This window comes from Bactrocera dorsalis, unplaced genomic scaffold, assembly GCF_023373825.1.
Source record: "Bactrocera dorsalis isolate Fly_Bdor unplaced genomic scaffold, ASM2337382v1 BdCtg093, whole genome shotgun sequence".
Classification (NCBI taxonomy): domain Eukaryota; kingdom Metazoa; phylum Arthropoda; class Insecta; order Diptera; family Tephritidae; genus Bactrocera; species Bactrocera dorsalis.
In genome coordinates this window covers 5,103-24,038 of record NW_026038144.1, presented here as the reverse complement: position 1 = coordinate 24,038, position 18,936 = coordinate 5,103, and the positions used below count along the sequence as shown (strand labels likewise).

The window sequence follows — 18,936 nt, the reverse complement described above, 5'->3', positions numbered from 1 at the left end:
GGTTGAAATACACTCTTTGGCCATTCTCCAAATTAACTGCGAGACGCACAACAGTCGGAAAACTTTCATGAATTGCAAAAGTAAATATCCTACAAAGCGCTTTATTGCAGGTCACGTATCGACCGTATCGTTCAAGACCAATAATCGCCATGTTGCGTCCATTGGCGACGTACTTACAAACGTATTTTATCGATTACACCAAACTGCAATACTAAACATTGATATGAGTTTTGAATGTGAATTAGACAACAGTGGAGAATATAGTACGATCCATGTGTTGTCAACTTCGATACTCCCGCCTCTTAACTGAATGCTAAATGTTCTGCCGTTGTCGTCTGGTGAGCGACGCCGATAGAGTGGATATCCATCATTTCTAGTTTGTGTTTCCGAAAGAAAAGTACGTGGATACTGTTTCGTGCATTTATTGACATGAATCTTATTGGTTTTCATCACTTCGTATAATACTGAATCTTTCTTTGCATCAGGAATTGCCGCATGATTGAATGATTTCATCAATTTGATCTGGTGTAATCACCTTCCACCATCCAAAGAAGAATGTGTGCGTGCGGCAAACCTCTCTTTTGCCACTCAACAGGGTACATCTAGCGTCTAACAGCACCATATATGCGTTGCTTCAAGATAATGTCCATCGAAGCTGTTGCTTGAAAAGTCTTGCTGTGACATCGTGACGATCGCTTTCTGATTGATCGCGACCCATAATACCGTACGAATGTCATCGCATCCTGGGAGCACTCGTTCATGTGCCTTGGGCTGCTAATGTGTTGATGCCAAAAAGAACGCCGACCGATATTAGCGCGACCTCTTCATGGAATCGTGACAAATTTCAATCTATAATTGATCACTTTGTGTAAAAAACACATAACATTTTCACTGTATAATTTTAAAAAATTTTTGAAGCAAACGCCAAATTTGAAAGATTTAAATAATTGAAAACCAAAACAAAAAAATTGAATAAAAAATTTGTATGGAAAAAATTAACTTTTTGGAATTGTTCAATTTTCCGACTTTTCCTCATGAATGACATACAGGTTTTTTTATTTCTAAACTTTCCCCAATCCACGCAGAACATTCTCTGCAAATTTCATCAAGATTGGTTCAGTCGTTCCCTTAGCGTTGCTAATAAACAAACATCCATTCGTTTCTATGGGAAAAAGAAAAGGGCCGATTTTAGGGGTTTTCCGGCAATTTTTCGAGTTTTTTTCTCCGCATAAACCATCCCTAAACCTCAACGAACATTTTAAAAAAAGAATTATCAAATTTAGTTCAGTCGTATGAAAGTGATGCGCGTACATACATTTTGGCGATTCATTTTTATTTATATAGATAAAATAACAATGACTTCACTCTTTCGCCGAATAATGTATTATATTATATATATGTTCAATTCTTTCGCAACATTATTTAATATAAAGTAATTATTTTATATTAGTAACAGATTATGTTCCTTTTCATTGGTATGATTTTTTACGTGGCGGGTCCCAAACCCAGCCTATGTAGCGGATGTTTCGCCTTCTCACTTTAGCTCGCCTTCAATCGGATGTTCTTAGGCTACCCAGAGAATACTTGGTGAAAGACCAGAAGTCGTGAGCTGCTTGAGTCATATGTAAAAGAATCGCTTTTGGCCACTCCCAAGTGAATGGCGATCAGAGAACTTTCCTCACGTGCGTGAACTTCTACACATGACTTCATCCATCAAAAAAAAGTTCGAATAGCAATTACCCGCCTGAAGAATAACAAACACGGCGGCGAAGAACTGATAAGCAGCATGCATCGGTTTCTTTGTAAAATATGGTCGGACGAAAACATGTCCAACGGTTGGCATTTAAGTGTGCTATGCCTAATCCATAAAAAGGGAGACCTCACAATCTGCGACAACTACCGTGGGATAAGCCTCCTCAACATCGCGTATAAGTTTCTATCGAGCTTGTGAAAGGTTGAAGCCCACCGTCAATGAACTGATTGGACCTTATCAATGGGGCTTTAGACCTGGCAAATCAACATCCGACCAGATATTCACCATGCGCAAAATCTGCGAAAAAACCGTGAAAGGAAAATCGACACACACCACCTTTTCGTCGATTTCAAAGCTGCTTTCGACAGCACGAAAAGGAGCTGCCTTATGCCGCGATGTCTGAATTTGCTAACCCCGCAAATCTAATACGGCTGTGTAAACTGAGTTTGAGCAAAAAAGCTTCGTCAGGATCGGGAAGGACCTCTCCGAGCCGTTCTATACCAAACGAGGTTTCAGACAAGGCGACTCCCTATAGTGCGACTTCTTAAATCTGCTGCTGGAGAAAATTAATTCGAGCTCCAGAACTTAACCAAGCAGGTAAAATATTTTATAAGAGTGTACAGTTGCTGGCGTATGCCGATGACATTGATATCATCGGCTTCAACACCCGCGCCGTTAGTTCTGCTTTCTCCAGACTAAACAAGGAAGCAAAGGAGATGGGTCTGGCGGTGAACGATGGCAAGACGAAATATCTCCTGTCATCAAACAAACAGTCGTCGCACTCGCGACATGGCTCTCACGTCACTGTTGACAGTTGTAGACAGTTTCGTATAATTGGGAACCAGCATAAACACCACCAACAATGTCAGCCTGGAAATCCAACGCAGGATAACTCTTGCCAACAAGTGCTGCTACTTCGGACTGAGTAGGCAATTGAGAAGCAAAGCCCTCTCTCGCAGAACGAAAACTAAACTCTATAAGTCACTCATAATTTCCGTCTTGCTATATGGTGCACAGGCCTGGACGATGACAACAACTGATGAGTCGACGTTGCGAGTTTCGAAAGAAAAGTTCTGCAAAAGATTTATGGTATTTTGCGCGTTGGCCACGGAGAATATCGCATTCGATGGAACGATGAGCTGTATGAGATATATGACGACATTGACATAGTTCAGCGAATTAAAAGACTGCGGCTTCGCTGGCTAGATCATGTTGTCCGAATGGACGAAAACACTCCGGCTTTGAAAGTATTCAACGCAGAGGAAGAGGAAGACCTCCACTCTAAGTGGAGAAGGACCTGGCTTCGCTTGAAATATCCAATTGACGCCACGTAGCGAAAAGAAGAAACGACTGGCACGCTGTTGTTAACTCGGCTATAATCGCGTAAGCGGCGTCTACGCCAATAAAGAAGAAGAAGAACAGATTAAGTATTATTATCTTCCAAAGTACCAAGAATAGTCCCTCTCTTTTATCATGGAAATCATTATTATCATTAATGGCTTTTTAAATTTACCAAGAAATTTGTTTAAAAAAATTATTGTTTCTTTATGAAACATCAAAATATTTCCAAAAAGTTTATGTTTGAGGAAAATACGGGATCGTCGATACTTCTCAATATTAGTTTTTATCAATTTAGGATACTTTGCTTGCTTACCAACTTATATCCGCAATGTAAGCAAATATTCAAATACAATTAACAAGAGTCGTAAGGGATTTACCAAAAATGCATTTCATAAATCAAAATATTTTATATTTTTATTGCATACGTTAAGCTGGTCCTAAACCAACATACCATATTGCCATAATTAATAAGAAATTTATTCCTAATCTTCTTCTCATCTTATACTTAACTAAATTGATATAAACATATAGTGTAAATAAATCAAAATGAACAAAAATTAAAAAATTTAATTTTTCTTATACTATTATAAAGGGTATTATTACCCCTATCTTACTGAGTCTCACCTGTTCGTGTTTTTTTAAATAACCAAGCCGCGGAAATGATTTTTCACAGAACTGACATTGATAAGACCCATCAACGTTGCTTCCCTTAATGCCATCTCCTGTCAACTTATCAAACTTTGTCGCGACTCTTTCGATTTTTCTCAGTTTTGTAACAAGCTTCGCAGTGTGATACTCTCCATGGTGGTAAAGGTGCTGCCGATGAAGGCGCACTTGTCGTTTGTGTTGAATATTCGAATTAACATTGCTTTCTTCAAGTTTAGTTGTGTTAAGTGTCTCCGCAGAACTTTTTTCTGTTGGTTTGGCATCTTCATTACCTCCCATTTCGTTTCCGTCAATATTAACTCGTTTACCTTGATTTTCGTTTTGGTTAACACCTCCGTTGGAACGCTGTTGCGGAAAGTATTGCATGGTTTGTATATGAGCAAGATGTGGTGTTATGTGTTCATGATTTTGTACCGAATTTGGTGTTAATGTGCCATCCGATACAGACGGTGAATAGTTTGAGGATGTTTGCGTTGAGTATATATCTGCAAATAAAAAATATCAAACTTTCGATATCAAATTTGCAAAAATGTATATATTTTTGTGAATATTAACATTATACCCTTCGTATTACACTCCACTTAACAAATACAACTGGTGATTTATTTATTAATTAAGTTCGTAACATGGTATAAAGAACATAATGGTTCATCTAACAATTACTTGTAACACTTAAAATTAATCAAGATATAATATTATATTATATGTACATAAATATCAAAATGACGAGGCGAATTAAATTCCTTTTCGTCTGTTCATTTGTCTATGAAAGCGATACCTTGAGTAAAAATTGAGATATCTTGATAAACTTGCCCTTATTCCTTGGAACTTTGGAACATTGAGAATGTTGATATTGCCTGTGCGCGAAATCGGATCATCGCCCCATCCTCTATACAGTGATATACCTTAGTCGCAAATCATGTCAAAAATCATGAATTTACAACGGATTTTTCAAAAAGGCAGATATATAATAAACTAGCTGACCCCGCAGCCGTTGTCCTGCGTGAAATTATATGGTTTGTAATGAAAAGAAAGTTAAATTTCTCATTTAATTTTTTTTTCAATGTAACGCAGCTTTATAAACAACATTTTTCGGTTTCTGTTCCGGTGTACAGAAAAGGTGGTTTTCCAACTCGTGAGCACGCCACGGCCGTGTGAAAAACATAGCATTTCCAAATTTATGCCTCACACTATGCGACTATATTTAGGTCCTGTTGATTGACATCTCAAATTCAATTTTCACTGGAAACGGAATACCTTTGAACTTAAAAGAGAAATCCTTAGACCTCAAAAGAATTCGTAGAATCAAGCATTCTCCTCCTTGTATTCGATAGGTGCGTCACAATCAGTCAGGTTCCATTACACACGGACGGATCTTACTTTGAGACGCAAATGATACGGTGGCATACCAAGCCTGTCCAAAGAATTTAGTACTACCACTGGATAATTCACGGCATCGTCTTCATACGATCGATCGATTTGACTTTAAATCTTCCAGTTGAAGTCAAAAACATCGGTATTTTTGGCAGCTAACATTGCACGTGCACTTAAGGAATCGTAGTTACGATAATTTGGCCAATGTCCGAACATTTGTGATGAGTTCATCTTTTGTGAATTGATAAAGGGAAGATGGAATTGATATCGAACCACCGGAAGTATCAACCGTTATTGTACCATTTCCAATTTTTAGCGAAGAGGATGTGAAATGTCTTTGACAATGTCGATGTTTATATCGAAAAGTATGCGAACTTCATTTTCATTCCAGTGATTAGCGTGTTCCAGCATTTGTAATTGCTGGCTTACTTCTCCAAAACTTTCACATATTCCCATATACCATTCACAGTAAACAATGACTCAAATAAAGTTGAACCGCGTACATTAATCAATAGCTACCGAAGATAGAAACAATCGTCGTTTTTCGGTTGGATTGTGTAAATTCGTCCTAATGCATTAGTTGATAAGACACCTGGATGTCAATCTACTGGTTGGCCTTACTTTCTGCGTAACTATTCGACGATGCATTACATGTATAATACCAAGGTATTTTCGAATAGAGCAATGTTCTCACAAACGAATCACTGACGAAAGTTGAGAAAAAACTCGTCAATGTTAATTTTGTTGCTCTCGATGTTTTCCACTGGCTATACTGTATTCTCTGGGTTGAAATACACTCTTTGGCCATTCTCCAAATTAACTGCGAGACGCACAACAGTCGGAAAACTTTCATGAATTGCAAAAGTAAATATCCTACAAAGCGCTTTATTGCAGGTCACGTATCGACCGTATCGTTCAAGACCAATAATCGCCATGTTGCGTCCATTGGCGACGTACTTACAAACGTATTTTATCGATTACACCAAACTGCAATACTAAACATTGATATGAGTTTTGAATGTGAATTAGACAACAGTGGAGAATATAGTACGATCCATGTGTTGTCAACTTCGATACTCCCGCCTCTTAACTGAATGCTAAATGTTCTGCCGTTGTCGTCTGGTGAGCGACGCCGATAGAGTGGATATCCATCATTTCTAGTTTGTGTTTCCGAAAGAAAAGTACGTGGATACTGTTTCGTGCATTTATTGACATGAATCTTATTGGTTTTCATCACTTCGTATAATACTGAATCTTTCTTTGCATCAGGAATTGCCGCATGATTGAATGATTTCATCAATTTGATCTGGTGTAATCACCTTCCACCATCCAAAGAAGAATGTGTGCGTGCGGCAAACCTCTCTTTTGCCACTCAACAGGGTACATCTAGCGTCTAACAGCACCATATATGCGTTGCTTCAAGATAATGTCCATCGAAGCTGTTGCTTGAAAAGTCTTGCTGTGACATCGTGACGATCGCTTTCTGATTGATCGCGACCCATAATACCGTACGAATGTCATCGCATCCTGGGAGCACTCGTTCATGTGCCTTGGGCTGCTAATGTGTTGATGCCAAAAAGAACGCCGACCGATATTAGCGCGACCTCTTCATGGCATCGTGACAAATTTCAATCTATAATTGATCACTTTGTGTAAAAAACACATAACATTTTCACTGTATAATTTTAAAAAATTTTTGAAGCAAACGCCAAATTTGAAAGATTTAAATAATTGAAAACCAAAACAAAAAAATTGAATAAAAAATTTGTATGGAAAAAATTAACTTTTTGGAATTGTTCAATTTTCCGACTTTTCCTCATGAATGACATACAGGTTTTTTTATTTCTAAACTTTCCCCAATCCACGCAGAACATTCTCTGCAAATTTCATCAAGATTGGTTCAGTCGTTCCCTTAGCGTTGCTAATAAACAAACATCCATTCGTTTCTATGGGAAAAAGAAAAGGGCCGCTTTTAGGGGTTTTCCGGCAATTTTTCGAGTTTTTTTCTCCGCATAAACCATCCCTAAACCTCAACGAACATTTTAAAAAAAGAATTATCAAATTTGGTTCAGTCGTATGAAAGTGATGCGCGTACATACATTTTGGCGATTCGTTTTTATTTATGTATATAGATGAATGTGTACCACTTTACTTATATCGTATTCTTAAATTGAACAAATACGCACGCAACGATTTATCAAAATGAAAAATAACTCAATTCCTTTCACTAGAGGTGACCAAAAATTGTATATTTGTACGTAGCCATACGATAACGACATCACGGGCTATATTCGGATGCAAAAGAACAGTTTTTACTATTACGTTAACCAGAGGATCGGAATCCATATATTATACAAAAATATACATACATACATAAAAAGGGTAATCCATTTCGAGGTTTTTAAAGAAAAAACACAGAAACTTCAATTTAATGAGGAATGTTTATTATCATTCGAAAAAACGTTCTTTGGCATTTATTTTTGAAGATTATTGCTTTCAAATGTTGGCCTCAGCCGCGTCTCTGATGGTTCATTAGTTGAGTCCAAAGTCCTCGCGACGTGTCACTCTCACAGTTAATTTATGCTTTGAATGTAACAAATACTTTTATTTCTCCAAACTTTCAAAAATGGTATTTAAAAACTCTAATTCGGGCAAAAATTCCTGAAAATTGTGTCAAAAATGTACAAGATACTCGTATAGGGCGAAAATGGGTTTTTTCTATGGCTTTTAATAAGATGTCTTGTAAATTTACTATCAATTTCCTCAAAAACCGTATGGTGAGAATTTTGGAACTTCAGAATTTGTGTGGCTTCTAGTTCCTAAATTTTATATACTTAATATCGAAGACATTTTGTAAAAAAACACTTTTGTTCGAACCACCTCATGAAACTTGTAGGTAGGTAGATAAAGGAGAGCGGCAGAACATCCTTGGCCCCGGGCGTCCGAAGTTGTAGCTACGCCACTGAGGTTACTCTACGTCCCAATTACTGCATTTTGCTTGTTCAAATACGCATTGAGCCAGATATGGACCTTATCGCTGAACAAAATTTGTCTCGAAAATGTCGAACCTTCTTGAAAGCGATCGCGCTTGGGAAGGTCGCGCGGCTTCAGTTCTTGGACATGCTGTATTTTGTATGCTTCCAATTTAAGATCCCAACGTAAAATGCGTCAAAACGTTCCATACGTCAGTCAGAGTTTTTGCGAATGACGGAATAAATACTGGGTCTTAAGATGGTGTGGCGAATAATGCTCTCACATGGTCGATTATGTTGATATATTATATAAGTTGAGCGAAGCGTGCGAACGTGATAGAACGTGAGTTTTAATAAAACAGTTAAATGCTTTATAGACCTTGTTCAAACGAAAGACTTTCCATGATGAAATTACATACAATTCTGAACAAAAATAACATAACTCTAGCCGGTATATATATATGTATATACATATACAAAACTCATACACCGACCAACGAATTCGACATAATGTTTATTCGGCACACTATTCATATGTCGAATATAGGATTTGGGGTGGTATCGACCCGATTTTATTTATTTTTACTAATACTACTTACTATTAACATGCCACAAACTCATTAATTGAGATTCATTAAGGTACCTCATATACCATCACTAATCATATGGAGTAAAGTCATCCGAAAAAAGTGGACGTAGCCCCGTTCTCCAATAAGTGTAATGTCCATATATCCTAAACCACTGTAGCTTCTTCTTCTTTAATGGCGTAGACGTCGCTTACGCGATTATAGCCGAGTCAACAACAGCGCTCCAGTCGTTTGTTCTTTTCGCTACGTGGCGCCAATTGGGTATTCCAAACGAAGCGAGGTCCTACTCCTTCTTTACACAGAGTGGAGGTCTTCCTTTTCCTCATCTTCCTCCGGCGAGTACTGCGTCGAATACTTTCAGAGCTGGAGCATTTTTGTCCATTCGGGCAATATGATATAGCCAGCGTAGCCGCTCTCTTTTAATTCACTGAATTATGCTTTCAGTGTCAATGTCATCATATATCTCATACAGCTCATCGTTCCATCGAATGCGATATTCGCCATGGCCAACGCGAATCAATATCATCGGTATACGCCAGCAGCTGAACACTCTTATAAAAGATTTTACCTACTCGTTTAAGCTCTGCATCTCGAATTATTTTTCCAGCAGCAGATTGAAGAAGCCGCACGATAGGGAATCGCCCTGTCTGAAACCTCGTTTGGTATAGAACGGCTCGGAGAGGTCCTTCCCGATCCTGACGAAGCTTTTTTGCTCAAACTCAGTTTACACAGCTTTGATTTGCAGGGTTACCAAATTCAGACATCGCGGCATAAAGGCAGCTCCTTTTCGTGCTGTCGAAAGCAGCTTTAAAATCGACGAAAAAGTAGTGTGTGTCGATTTTCCTTTCACGGTTTTTTCCAAGATTTTGCGCATGATGAATATCTGGTCGGATGTTGGTTTGCCAGGTCTAAAGCCACACTGATAAGGTCCAGGGTAGTTAGCGCAGATTGTGGGGTCCCTCTTTTTGTGGATTGGGCAGAGCACACTTAAATTCCAATTGTTGCCCATGCTTTCGGCCGACCATATTTTACAAAGAAGCTGATGCATGCTCATTATCAGTTCTTCACCGCCGTGTTTGGATAGCTCGGCCGGCAACTTCTTCATGGTCGGGCAAAGAAACGTCTGCTCCATCGACATCGATTTCGGAATCGGGTTCGCCTTCTCCTGACGTTATGCATTCACTGGGTTTCTAGGCTTCTACAAGAGTATGCTCCGGTCTTGAAACCTTCTGTTAGCCGCCGCATATTTTTGTAGAATTTTTGAGCATTACCCTTGTCAAGCGCTTCATACTCACTCATTTCGGCATCTTACTTTTTCTGTCTACAAATGTGTTCCGCTTCCCTTTTCAACTCTCGGTATCTATCCCATCCCGCACGTGTTGTGGTCGATCGTACCGTTGTGAGGTAGGTAGTCTGCTTTCTCTCCGCAGCGACACCGCACCCCTAGTCCTACCAGCAGTTCTTTTGCATTTTCCGAAAACCAATGGTTTCGGTTGCAGCTAAACGCAAAGAGTTTGAAATGCCGTCCCACAGTTTCCTTATACCGAATCTCAGAGAGCAGGAGTGTAAGCCCCTCCACAGGGTTGTGCGCTGGGTTTGAGACCCGCCACGTCAAAAAACAGTACCAATGAAAACCACTATAGCTACAATAACCAAATTCGTCTATCGTAAGTTTTGAAAGAACTCCTGGCGACAGTGTGAAAGTGGTTGAAATCGGATTATAATCCGACTCACTTCCTATATAACGGGCATACATAAAATACTATCACCGAGATAGTATGAAAGGACTTTAAAGGAGCCAGGATCAAAATTGGAGGATGGACCTGGCACCGCCCACTTATAAATGATCACATATCTCAAGACCCCACTACCGATTTCAACCAAATTCAGTAAATTGTTTTTGATTCTTTGACGTCCCAGTGTACAAACCTAGAAAAAATAAAATACGAGATAAAACTTTGAACGCATATTGCCTTTGAAATATGCCACCTCAAATTGTGCAAATCGCATCATGCCCCTAGGTACCTAATTTACAGACCTAAGTACCTATAATTAACTTTTTACATAAAATATTGGTCAATGTGTGAGATACATAATTGTAATTCGGAGAAAATTCTTTCCTGATAAAAGAATGTATGTACCTGTATGTCTAAAATGGGTTGAATCAATATATCTTTTAGCACCCTAATATTAATCAATATGTAGTTATCGCAATAAAATTAAGAGGGCGTGTTTTACTCAAAACAGAGTATCTTTTTGCCAAAATGACATAACATTAGGCGAGAACTTGACTTAGCCTATCTTTGACTAATGTCGGGATTTTCGAACACCCGGCTGGTTTTATTCAATATGTGTAGTAATTACATGTGAGGAACCTTGATGAAACTTGGGAGCATTTATTGGCAAAAAAGATCAAACCGGGTCAATACTCCTATAAACCTTATATATGGTAAGATCTTGAAGAGTTCGTCGAAATTAACTAAACTTTTAATATTGGATATAATATAACATATTATAATTTTATATAATCTGGTTCCTTCATCAGAGATAATTTGAACAAAATATTGTCCGTGTCCCGTCATTGGATCGTACAACGACAAGAAAAAATTTGTGTTCGAATTTCTAAATTCGTATGTGTACCTCAGTTTTGTAAAATAAATAAAAGCCATTCACAAGTGCTCTTAATTATTGCAACAAAGTTAGCGAAATGAATTCAAAACAAAAGATCGAATTTGTATCAAAAACAGTAAACAAAATGTGTTTATTTTAATGAGTTAAAATATATATTTTTATAGAAGACATATGGAATTAACGCTCTAGCCCAAGGCGATTATAAAATGGTTTTTTGTCCAGATCTAATGTTTCTAACGATATAATTTGTAATATATTTTTGTGTCAAGAAATTATGTTTTTTAAGAACTAACTAACTTTGTTATATAATTTTGTGGAACTTATATTCAATAAATTATATTTTTCAAGAGGACTATACAACATTTGTATGCTCAAAGATAATGTCTTAATGAGCATATTGAGCTTAAGAATATTTCGAAACCTTTAACAGCTTAATCGAGCTAATTGCTTTAAAAGCGCATTTAATAACTGAACAGCCCACGCGATTAATTGCCAGTATCTACACACATATACGCATATGCGTGGGTGTCACTCACATCCTTATTAACTAAGGCTGTATTAATTATTAAGCTTTTGTTAAAAGGCGCTAAAAACACCGGAAATCTAATTTCAACGAATCATGCGGGAGACACATCACGAAATTAATTTAATTAAAATACCGTTATATATACAGATATACAATACACATACATATTGTGCATGCTGATAATATGCTTTGCTATATTTATCACAGATACATTCGATATTGGTAGTTTATGTCAGACTGTCTGAGCCTTAAGCATTAATTAAAAAAAAGACATTCAAACATTATAAATACATATAATATATATATATAATATATACAAGAACATACAACCAAGTAGTTAGATAAATATTAGAGAACTGTATCATAAAATCTTTAGTATGATGGATCACACGCATTTATACTTACAAGTATATAGCACACACATACATATATAGTATACTTTGTCTACGTAGATACATACGTATTTACTAATGGCTGTTCGTTGCCTGAGTTAATATTACTTAAAGAGGATGTAATTGCCAGTGCCGACACTTGAAATGCAAAGTAGCTGTTAGGGCTTGTGCTTTCGTCGTAACATCTCATCAATACTTTTCCTTATCATTATTTTATCATACATGCTTCTGCTTGTATGAAATAATACGTACGACTGAAGAGATTATTACTGACATTTCCTATGGCTGGCTTTCCTATTTTTTGAAGTTTCAAAATTTACTTTATATTTTTGTTATTAATTTTTGAACACTTCCAGCCCTGAGTATAAAGACCGATGGAACTCCCGGTCAATTAAAGATTTAACCTTCCTAATAAACCGACCCGGTATATTTAATGGTCAATGTTCAGAAATTTGCAGAGCATAGATTTATAACTATTGTAATCGAAGAATTTCCGTTACCACCTACCTGTACACCCTGTGACACTAACAAATTATTTCAAAAATGAACTCCATAAATAATTATGATGAATGATATCTAGACACCAAACTATTTTGTCATGAGAGCTAAATACCGACACCATTTCAATATTCATATGTATGTACATACGTACCTGAATAATACGAACATAAATGAAAACAAGAAAAAACGTTAACTTCGGTTGCACCGAAGCTAAATACCCTTCGTAGGTGCATTTCTGTTACTATGTGTTCAGTTTGGAAGCTATATATGCTATAGTAATCCGTTCTGAACAATTTTTTTGGAGATTACATTGTTGGCTTAAAAAATAATCTATACCAAATTTCGTGAATATATCTTGTGAAATGTGAAAGTTCTCCATACGAGAGCTTGATTCCGATCGTTCAGTTTGTATGTCAGCTATATGCTATAGTTAACCGATCTGAACAATTTCTTCGGAGAATACATTATTGCTTTAGAAAATAACCTGGGCCAAATTTCGTGAATATATATTGTGAAATGTGAAAGTTTTCCATACAAACATTTGATTCCGATCGTTCAGTTTGTGTGGCAGATATATGTTATAGTGGTCCGATATCGACAGTTCCGAAAAATGAGCAGCTTCTTGAAGAGAAAATGACGTTTGCAAAATTTCAAAACGATATCTTAAAAACTGAGGCACTAGTTCGTATATATACAGACAGATGGACAGACAAACAGACGGACATGACAAAATCGACTCAGCTCAACTTACTGATCATTTATATATATACTTTATAGGGTCTCCGACGCTTTCTTCTGGGTGTTACAAACTTCGTGACAAACTTAATATGCCCTAATCAGGGTATAATAAAAGGGAACGTCAAATGTCATCATATACTACACACACCCACAAAAACACGTTTATTATAATTATATAAAGTGTATTCTAATAACACTATTTTCTATTCAAAATGGCGAATACCTACTACGAACTACTTTATAACTTCCACTTCAATAAATATCGTACATATCGGTCAATAAGTATGAGGAAAATTAAGTATTGTAAATACTGTGTATATATTTAAAACAAATGTATATATTGCAGATAATACTGCTTAATTAAAAAAAATTGTTTGTGATATCTTAATGGAATTAAGTAGATTTTTTACATTTAATGTGGTATAGTGTATAATGATTTGTAAAAAAAAATTACGAAATTTAAGCATTTGTGAGCTACATGTATTAAATTTTCGATTGTGTTGTTTCGTTATGTTGGTATTTTAAACGTTGTTAATTTATAACAGCTGTTTTCCTTGGACTTGTTTTGGTTCGTATTCGCTTTTTATGCCAAAATGGCTCAAGTGATGTTAGACTCAGTCCGCGACGACCCAGATCTGCTCCGTAGGATCATAACTGGAGTCGAGTCAGTGGTTTATTGTTAATGTTTTATTACTCAACGTATTTTAAATATAGCAGTTCCCTCGCGAAAATTCAGTTATTATAGGACACGTTTTGTCTTGTGCACAAAAATGGGTATAAGGATAGTTGAATTGCGAAAAACCTTTTTATACTGTGGAAAAGAATGAGTTAATTATGCAACTTGACAAATAATTATGCACGTGATAATGAGGAGCTTGTAAAGTTGACCATTTACTACGTAAAATGGTGTGCAGGGGCAGGTTATAGTGCGCATGATATACATATTACTAAAAAAGAACGTGTTGATGAATATTTTCGCAACAAAGCTTCTTTCGTAATATTATTTTTCTCTGAGTTTAGGGGGTGTTTTAACACCAAAAAACAACAGCTGAGAAAACGTTTCAAAGTCATTATTGAAGTTATGTAAAGCGTAATTTTACACGGCCTTGTACGTCTGACCAGGGGCGTCGCGAGGATCCAGATCACGGGGGGGTGAGTCCCTTTGAAATGCCGACTCATTTCAAGAATTTGCCGATTTAATGTATATGTTTATAAATATATATAAAATAAGGATATCTTCATTTCTGGTATTACGGAGAAGTTTGACAACAAAATAGCATAATTCATTATTTTATTCTCAAATAAGTATTTTACATATTAGTATAATCATCATTTAATATGTTTCTCTTAATATAAAATACATATATTGTTCAGCGACGTGTTAGGCGGGAAAAAACAAGATTTTCTTAAGAATTTGAATTGCAAAAAATATAAATTTCTGAGTTATATTTTCACGCTGCGATGTTTCAACATTGACCATTTTCCAACAACATCGCGCAGATCGATTTCGTCTACTTTATCCTTTGAAGAAGAAAGCAGCATCAAAGAATTCAAACGTTCATCCCCCATTGTTGTACGCAAATCGTTGAAAACAAATTTCAATTTACTAAAAAAAACGTTCACATGAAGCTGACGTGACAGGAGCAGTCATTATGTAATGAATAATTTTGTACGCAGAAGGAATGACCTTTCTCAATTTGTACGCTACTATAGAAATGTCGTCGAAAGATTTACACTCTTTACATGAATCAAAAAGAATTTGTGTTTCAGCAAAAATACAATCTAGATCTTCACTGAAGAACTTATGTTCCAATTGCACAACAAATTGCATAGGTTCTATTGTAATATTACTTTTGTTAGCTGGAATCCTGAACATCTCTTGAATGGGTTTGAAGGTTGACATAGTTTCTTGCAAATTATCTTGAATACAATTTGTGAAAGTTTCGAGGACAATTTTGAATTCTTTTCTATAAAATGTCTGGAAATCAAAATTACAAGCAGTTGCTGGATTATCGTCATATTTCTTCGGAGCACGGCGTGTTCTGTGGTGTTTCGAAAGTTCATTTTCAGTGTTGATCTGACACTTTTCAGCAAATGCAACTGAACTCGCTAGCAATGCGTTAATTTGTGAATCGTCATTCATTTGTTGGAATGACGCTGATGTGCTTTCAATCAGCAATATTGCGTCAATGACGTTCAATTTCTCGGCCTCCAAACTTTCTGTCAAATTTTTTACTTTAAACATTACATTTTTACAAAAAAATAACGAGCTAATAAAATCAAAATCCAGAATTTTTTTAAGCAGACCAGAAGCTAATGTACGTGTATTGTTATCAAAAATTGTTTTCTGAATCTTTTTGAATGACTTCCAAAGCGTTAACAATACCTTCGAAAGAAATCCACACAGCTTTTACTGTTTCAGCCCGAGCAGTCCATCGTGTTATTGACATGTTTTTCAGTTGCAATGCATTCTCAATATCATTTATTTCTTTTCGCAAACTAAGAAAACGTTTCGTACTTCCAGAAAAAAACGTAGAGTGTTTCTAAAACGTTAAAGTTAAAATTTTTAACATTGCTGTATACCTACATATATGATACGATATGATAAACTAATCATAATCTCCTTCGTCAATTTAAACAGATCGAGTTTCTTGTGAATATAAATATTGCACATATAAAAGTAAATAACCGACTTTTGAAAGAATGACGATCGATAGTAAATTCATTCTTCGAACTAAAAAAAAAATATATTCAACCACTGTTATTCGAACATTGTAGTGTTTTAATAATCCTCGTGGAAGTTACGGAAAGGTGTCTTTTTAAGCTTGCTTCCGCAATTATAGAGCTATTTATTGCGTTTTACTGAAGTTAGAATTTTCATAAATGCCGGCTAGTGAATTCGCAATGGATATGACGTAAAAATTAATGTGCAATAATATATTTTGATGAAAATCTTAAAAATATTCAATAAGTTTTGACAACAAATTTCCGGGTACTTGGCAACTCTTACTGGAATTGCCGAAATGAACTTTCAAATTTTTAGTTATGATATTAAAACTGCCGAAAATGCCGACTCGTTCATAGGTGGGGGGGTGTCCCACAAGTTCAACAGTTGAAGATATGCCTCCGAATCAGGGATAATTCTTTACTTTAAAAATATAATATCTAATAACGTTGATGAAACGAGTCCAATGGAACTTGGAATTTGAAATTTCATTGAGAGCAAATGTACTTGAAATGATTGGATCTAAAGTATCAAAGTTTAGAGGCGGCAAAAGGCAGTCATTACTTATAAATGTAGTTTAATAAATTATTTTCCGTTCTAATCATGCCATTTAGAAATACATATGAATTTTTATTAATGATACAGAGAAAAAATTATCCTTCCAAGGCATGGTTTTTAGATTAAGTATCAAAATTGTTGATAAGCATTCAAAGTTTCCCATTTAAATAAAATGTAAGCAATATTTTTTTAATTCAAAAATTTGTTTAAAAAGATGCCACTCGAGTTTTGCTTAAAAATAATTTAGAGAATTTTAAAGGGTTCTGAAGCTCTATGAAATTGTTTTTTTGTTTCTTTTGTAGTTATATTTTATATTTCCATGAAATATATATATTACTTGTTGACCAACATTAAATTTTGATTCTAACATAATACAATGTTGGTTAAGATACATTAAATTCTTATGAAACAAATGCATCTTTTAAATCATTTTCAATAAAGCTAATCTTTCAAATATTTTGTAAATTTTAAAGTCGAAACTTTTGTCCAGTGTAAAAACACAAAATTATTTATGAAGTACAAGTTCGCAACCACTCTATGTGCTAACTACCTAACTAAACAACACATGCGAAATCGAAGAAAAAAATAAATATCAAAAATTTTGCCTTCTCGAGAATCAGACATTTTCGCTTGTCCTAGTGGCGGCATATTCGGATTTCACTGTATCAAAGTAGATCTAAATCAAACATTTATATATATTTACATATAAAATTTGAGTTTTGTTGAAAGCTTACCTGAAGTTTCAATTTCCTTTGTAGCCTGTATCTTTTCAATTAAATTTTCAAGTCTTGAACTTGGCCCTCGATAGAGCATTTTTACAGCCATTATATTAGAGTCATATGTTCACTATTTTTAATGTTCTACTGTTATATGTAGGTACATAAGTATATTCACTTACGTATATTTTAAAATTTAATAAAATCATCTATGTAACTGTGATTCTTACAACTTGACTTCAATTTATCAATATTTGCTCTTATATTTATCAAACAACTTAATTACGCGAACACCGAAGCCAGACTGAAATCATGATTACCACTGTATTAAATAAATGATGTTAGGTGCTACGTTGAACTTTAACTATTTCTATATGGCGTTTTCATATCTGCATGTAATTTCCTCAAAGGGTTAATTGAGCAATCAACATGATATTCGCTCTAAGATTAACAATTTTAATTTGTACGCTTGGTATGTGTAAACGCTACAACTAGAAACTATAAACCATAAACAAGAACAAGTACTGCCACTAGAACACAACTGTTAAACACGACCGTTCGCCAACAACTGATGAGTTTGGTGGCGTTGTAGCTTAGCCACTGCTGGTGGCGCATTGGGATTGGGAGCAAAAATACACTGATGACAAACACCTATGTGTGTATGTTATCTTCCCAGCAGAGAAACTAAAAGGAGAAACCAATGCTTGTTGATACTCACAGAGTTAACGGGCCCGACGAGAACTTGATTTCACAAACACAGCGACATAATGCAGGTTAAGTTTGTTGTTCGTCAGCCAAGGCACGTTAGCGAACACGATTTGCTGTCGTATATAGAGGGTGAAAGAATACAGACAGGATGTAAGGGCGGCGATTTTATTGTCCGAAACTGTTAAATGGCGCTAGCGCCCACACATATTTTCTGCTATCGTCGGCAGTCGACAGAAGCATTTTTATAATTTACTACGATATGATACTTCGTGCCTTCACGGTGTTGGTTCTTGTACTGAAATCAACGATGCTATTGGTGTGTTCATTCGTGTATATTCGCCTTTGTTTTCAAAGCCATATATTGTTTATTAGTGCAGAAAAGAGATGGCAATGTAAATACCCAATTGTAGGGTAAATCATACGAAGCATATTCATATACTTTTACATATGTTAACTGTAATAAGTCACTTATTTAAAATACTTATATACACATACTATTTGTCAAAAGGTAACAAGTATATACATACATATATATGTACATATATACATATGAATGTATGTATATATTTGTAAAAATTGTAAATTTTTAAGCATAATTAATGTTTTAATATTGGTTTATATTTTATGACTAAATGTACATGGCGATTTACCAAAAAATTAAATGCATGTATGTATGCACATACTCGATCTTTATATAGATGTTTTTGATTATATTACTAAATAAAATTTAATTTATCTTTATGTTGAG

The 18,936-nt window shown here is 35.6% G+C and overlaps 1 protein-coding gene across 1 annotated transcript in view; it reads right to left on the bottom strand.

Annotated features, from left to right (window-relative positions):
* The window catches only part of LOC105230750 (zinc finger protein 423 homolog), a 34,167-nt gene extending 15,987 nt beyond the window's left edge, over positions 1-18,180 (bottom strand). The window contains exons 1-2 of the mRNA XM_011211719.4: positions 17,499-18,180; positions 3,719-4,245 (exon numbers count right to left, since the gene is read on the bottom strand). Coding sequence (XP_011210021.2) covers positions 3,719-4,245; positions 17,499-17,589 — 618 coding nt within the window. The 5' untranslated portion in view covers positions 17,590-18,180. The remainder of the gene's footprint in view (positions 1-3,718; positions 4,246-17,498) is intronic.
* Between the last annotated feature and the right edge of the window lie 756 nt (positions 18,181-18,936).